At 43.5% G+C, this 6,000-nt stretch overlaps 1 protein-coding gene across 1 annotated transcript in view; it reads right to left on the reverse strand.

The window, feature by feature from the left end:
• Positions 1 to 6,000, reverse strand: part of mcm9 (minichromosome maintenance 9 homologous recombination repair factor) — a 36,701-nt gene that overhangs the window by 15,820 nt on the left and 14,881 nt on the right. The window contains exons 9-10 of the mRNA XM_076084392.1: positions 4,965 to 5,084; positions 4,604 to 4,778 (exon numbers count right to left, since the gene is read on the reverse strand). Of these exons, the coding sequence (XP_075940507.1) occupies positions 4,604 to 4,778; positions 4,965 to 5,084 (295 nt within the window). The remainder of the gene's footprint in view (positions 1 to 4,603; positions 4,779 to 4,964; positions 5,085 to 6,000) is intronic.

The following is a 6,000-nucleotide window of genomic DNA, read 5'->3' on the forward strand; positions in this document are numbered from 1 at the left end:
TACAGGGCAGTGAAAGGAACAGCTCCTTCCTATCTACAGGCCAGGGTCAAGCCCTACACCCCCGCCCGACCACTTAGCTCTGTTGCCTCGAGGCGATTGGTTGCCCCGTCGCTCAGAGGTCCCTGCGGCCGATCGACCCGGTCAAGGCTGTTTTCTTTCCTGGCCCGTCAGTGGTGGAATGAACTCCCCACTGACGTCAGGACAGCAGAGTCGCTGCCCATCTTTCGTAGCAGGCTGAAAACTCACCCCTTCAAGAAGCACTACCCTGAGCCTTCCACTTAGCACTTATTGTATTCATACTAGTTTGTTGCACTTATTGTATTCGTATTAGTTTGTTGCACTTATTGTATTCACATTAGTTTGTTGCACTTATTGTATTCGCATTAGTTTGTTTCTGTACTTTTGCTCTGGTTTATGCTCTTAGATGCTAGTTTAAAAAAGGAGATGCACTTATGACTTCTGGTGACTAGTAGTTCTCTTGAATACCTATGTTGAATACACTTATTGTAAGTCGCTTTGGATAAAAGCATCTGCTAAATGACTAATGTAATAGCCTTAAGTTATTTATCTTATTTAAACGACGGCATGTCATTTCTGTCTCTACATGGTCGCACGTCTACAATTCTCCTCTGCTCTCTGTATCACGCACGGCGGAATGGCGCCCCGACACACACACACGCACGCACGCTCCCACCAGCGGACAGAAAGCGCGCGTCGGAAAATATGTCACGTCAACCACCTGAAAAGCAGACATCTGCATTTTTTAAATGCTCCCAGGGTGGTGAAGATGGCAAGTGTTGCCTGCTGTCATTAAAAGAAACACATGAACACCATGATTCCTTTAAGTGTTTGTGCCCCCCCCCCCCAAAAGCTATAAACCTAGGGGATACACTGATGTGCATTGTCCGTTAATGGCGAAGCATCCTGTCATGTGCGTATACATGCATCTGCACTTTGCAGTTAGTGTATTTGTAGGTGTTAATCTTCATTTTTACATGAAACAAATAACTTGTAGGGGTTCGGACATTTAGTTCTCCGTTTGGGCTTTTGTTTTCTTTTATGAAGCAGGAATTATGGTCTAGAGAAATCGAGATTGTGTGGCGATTGCTTTAGCCCCGTTTGAATCAGTAGGGAACAGCTGCGGGGAGTTTGTAGCGTGTGCTGCTGTTGTTTTCCTGCTAAGCTAGTTTAGCATAGCGCGCCTCCCAGAACACATGTGCCTCACCAGAGTACAATGTTCTTCTTCCATGGTGGGCGTTGCCTGTTACGTCGGGTGGGTTGCCATGTTGAGTGCAGTGGCTCCACCGAGAGAACATTATATTTCCCACAATTTAAGCTTCTGCATTTTCCAAATGCACTAGTATCATTCAAATGTATTGTTTGATTCGTAATGCGTACCGAACCGTGAGCCTCGTACCGAACGGTTCAATACGAATACATGTAGTGTTACACCCCTAATAACCGTGGCTGTGGCTTCATAATGAGGTTATTAGGAGGTGGCTAAACTGTAGTAGGACAGCACTGAAGGCCCAAATATAAAACACATGGCCCGCCACCTCATCCCAGGTGTTAACAGCATATTTGTGTTATGTACACAACTGCTCTGTAACAATGAGTATTAATGTGATATCTCATTAGAAAGCTACGGTTCTTGTAATTCGATTTATGCAAACCATTTCAAGATACAATAACAACAGCAGGTACAGTTAACGTCTCTGTCAAACAAGCACTCCAAAAATAGCCAATAAAATATCGCCGTGGCTCACCGATTATGATCCATAACGTGCCCCTTGTGCATGCTAGTCCAGCAAAAACGGTCTTGCTTGATCGCTAAGGGTCCACTCGATCAAATCCAGTAAAATATGTAGTCCAAAACACATTAGTACGTCCATAAAGACCCACGGGGGGCTGTTGCATCATTTCAAATTAGCCAGCAGATATGATAACTCGCGATCATATTTCGGGCATAATTTCACTTTCCATGTCAACAGAGCAGAGATTTTTGCAAAATGGAGCCTGCATTCCGCCGGTTAGATTGACACCTCATTTGACCCAATAGGAGCTTCTATAGCCCGGTCACAGTCTGGAACAGCCAACGAGAGTCCGCTTTGAAAGACAATGCCCGCCTCTCTTCTTTGGGTAACGCTCGAGCCAATCGCAACAGATCTTGTTCAAACTCAGGCTCCATATAGCCAATGAAATTACGAAGCCAAGGATATGCAGATTTATCAGATGGCCCTCTGGGAAAGTTTTCAAAACTGCAAATAAAACCGTGACTGAGGTACCTGGGACAGATTATCAAGACCAAAGTCTGGTTCATGAGAATTTTCAAGAATCTGTGAAAGTTGACAATGGTTAAATATGATATAGTTAACCATACATTGACATAAATAAACTTTAGTTCGAATTTCGGACACATAGTTTATCTTAATATATGCATTTTGAGGTGGTGACACTAGCCTCCAGATGTGTTTTTACGCGGCCGCACTCTTAGTAAACCACGTGTAAAATATAAATTTTCTGTTGTATTGTTATGAAATTCTAACTTATACCAGGTACTATGACCCCATGCTGACGTAGGATTGTGTTTTCCGGGTTATAAATCCCAGCCATAGATAACTGCTGCCATCTGTTGGCCAAAACAAATCTAGGCGGAAATAAAATCCTTCTCTTTCACTGTGCTGAAAACTCCATAGCTCAATGCTAGTAGCACTTACAGTGATTCTGACTGTGAAGAAACTTCAGAGTGTTGCCGTTCAATAGAGACTAAAACCATACATGTACTCCCAATGGTTCAATAAGAGCTGTCGGTTTACTTTGGGTACGCGGTTGATAGGCATTTTAGGCAAATTTTACAGGAGTGAGAAGAGGTTAGTTCTCTACACAAGAGCAAAATAGCTTTTAGATATAAATATCTAAAATAACTTTTAGAATTGCTCCATCAACACTCAACATATCGTCATATATGCATAAATACAGCAGCGTTGTTTTTATTGTTTGTATCATATGGTTTATACACATAGGGCCTTTCTCCTTTCACAAGTACGGACTTGGGTACTTTTGGAGTCTGGAATCCAAGTCCAGACTCAAGTCCAGAGAACGCAGTACGGACAATTGGAACAGCAGCTTACTTGATGACATCACCACCTCAGCTGGTCTTGCTAATGAGTTTAATCCGTTTTTTTACTGTAAAGTATTTTTACAATCAAACTAAATATGACAACCCTGCTTTTTTCGTTTCCATTGAAAATAAAAAATTATATATTATTATATAAGTGTATTATATTATATACACATAAATATATATATGTATTTATACATATATATATTAGGGCTGGGCAAGTTAACGCGTTATTATCGTGTTAACGCATTAATTAATTAACGGCAACAATTATTTTATCGCGCGTTAACGCAGTTTTTTTAAAGGTCCGTTGCTCACTGGCAATGGTGGAGGGAGGCTTCGGCAGACTATGTTGGATGTAGCGTGTGGGAGAAGTATAGATAAATAAAAGCAAGACAAGATCCCTCCTCGATCCTTGCTCCTCCGAGCTAAATAAGAGCTTTGGGACGGCCATCAATATGGCGGTGCAGAACAACTTCCGGTTCAAGCGAGGAGCGAGGAAATGACAATTAAGAGACTTGGGATGTACCCAAGTCACCTCCGATGCATCCCCGGTAAAATGGGCGGAGCAAGCCACATCCGGGCATTTGGACCTTGCTTGGCTCGATGCGAACTTTGAATTGGAACAGTACTTGGGCTGAGACTGATGACGTTTCACAAGTCCACGGGAAGACAAGTACAGACAAGTACGCATATTGAGAAAGGCGTCCGGTCTCTACTAATATGAGGTATCGTAGAGCTCTGGGTGCCCACCTACGGCTACAATATTTTTTTCCTGATTCAACAACGCCAGAATGTCAGTGATGACAGGAGGAAACCTCAACGCTGATATGCTTTCCCGATACAGCGTCACGCAAATTTCTGACCCGAGTTTCAAAAATTTCAACTTGCACAAATGAGGCGAATTTGAGTTATACACATCACTCCATTCGTGACGCCTCGGTGTGAACACAGCATAACAGAGGGGCAAGAATACACAAAAGCATGATGAGCCTCAGGTTACAGAGGCAGCTCTATGCATCAGTGACGTATGACATTTGTCACTACAGATTTTACACATGTCAATGTGAAACTGCTATTTTCAAAGACCTTGTAAATGGATGGACTGTACTTGTATAGTTCTTTTCTAGTCTTCCAACCACTCAAAGCTCTTTAACACTACATGTCATCATTCATCCATTCATAAACAGATGGCAGGGGATACAATGCAAGGTGCCACCTGCCCATCAGGATCTATCTAAGCATTCATACCCATTCATAAACCGCAGCAGTAATTTGTGTCTTGCCCAAGGACACATTGAAATGGACTAGCGGAGTCGGGGATCGAACCCCAAATCCCCAAATCCTGCTCTACCACTGAGCCAGAGTCGCCTTTGTATACCTTATTACAGCAAAACCCCAATAAACCTAGATGAATGTCAGTGTTCTTTGCCTTGACTGTAATTCTATGAGCATGTGGACATGTTGGCATGACTGTCCTACCCAGCTTTGGCCACACTGATAGACTGTTGTTCCATAGCTTCATGGATGCTGATGCGGTCGTGTTCCTTGATACTGTTGAATTCATCAATGCAGCACAAACCACCATCTGCCAGGACCAGGGCTCCTGCTTCCAGATGCCAATCACCTCCATCTTTCACCGCCGCTACGGTTAGTCCTTCAACAAATGACATTATTTGTCAATACATTTTGTTCATCCAGTAAAACATGAAGTGATTGGATATGTTTATATGTAAGCATGTCAAATTATTTATGTGAGAACATCAAGCTCTTGATTGACAAATTCCTGATAAATGGATAATATAGAGCACTGACAAGAGAGCTGACAGAGAACACAGCCTACCTGCACTTGTTGATCCAATTCCAGCTGTGAGTACAGAGCGAGGCATGATCTTAGCTGCATACTTTAGAAACTGAGATTTCCCTGTGCCAGGGTCGCCCACCAGCAACATATGACACTCCCCTAGAGAGGAACAGATGACGTCGTAGTGAGAAAATCCAGCATAGAAAAAACATTTGTCACAGTTTCCATATTGTCACGGCCACAGGTTGTCATTTGTTGGTTTTTAGGGTTTTCAATCTCAACAGGGCGGGTCTCACCTAATAAGACGCCAGAGTAGAAGAAGAGTGCAACGCTTATTGTTGATACTGATAGACGATGAGCAATAACACTTAAGTATTTTGGTTTAGTGTCTGTGTCTGAACTGAAACTGACTCTGCGCTCACTGCACGGCCGTTAACACAAGAACGGGAATGGACCGCGGCTGCACTAACGACAAAGTTGTGGGGATGGCAGTGCGGGGACAGAGTGGAGTTAAGGGGGAAAGCTAGCTGAGCTCAAGGCCATTTCAGGTACGGTCCACATCCTTTTGTCGTTGAGCGGCAGCACAGGCATACAGGCATGGTCTGTCAGCAGCTGGTGCACAGCCTTAAATCCCCCTAGACCAGGGGTCCCCAACTGGCGGACCGCGGTCCGGGTCCGGACCCAGACGCAATTGCATCCGGATCCAGAACATATATCCGTTTTGGAATTATACATATTAGACAGTGAGTTCAACTTTAACCGGCGCAGGTTATTCAGCCGTTACGGCACTTGTTCAGCGGTGCAGGAAACACACCGACCAATGCGTTGTAAATCACATCAGGTGATGCAGCTCAGCCAATCAAATATGAGTATTCTGACAAGTTTCCTGACTCGAGTGAGATTTACACACACCGTGACACACGGGGGAGAGACGAGGAAATAGAAAGAAGAGCAGGAACATTGCGCTAATCAGAGAAGTTATCTCACATGACGTTCTCCAAAAAGAGAAACGTGTTCAGAGAGAATAGAATTTATAAGCAAGAATGAACAGAATCTTATATGTTAATTCTTCCCA

Source organism: Anarhichas minor, unplaced genomic scaffold, assembly GCF_050575085.1.
Source record: "Anarhichas minor isolate MPS153535 unplaced genomic scaffold, ASM5057508v1 ptg000136l, whole genome shotgun sequence".
In the NCBI taxonomy this organism is placed as follows: domain Eukaryota; kingdom Metazoa; phylum Chordata; class Actinopteri; order Perciformes; family Anarhichadidae; genus Anarhichas; species Anarhichas minor.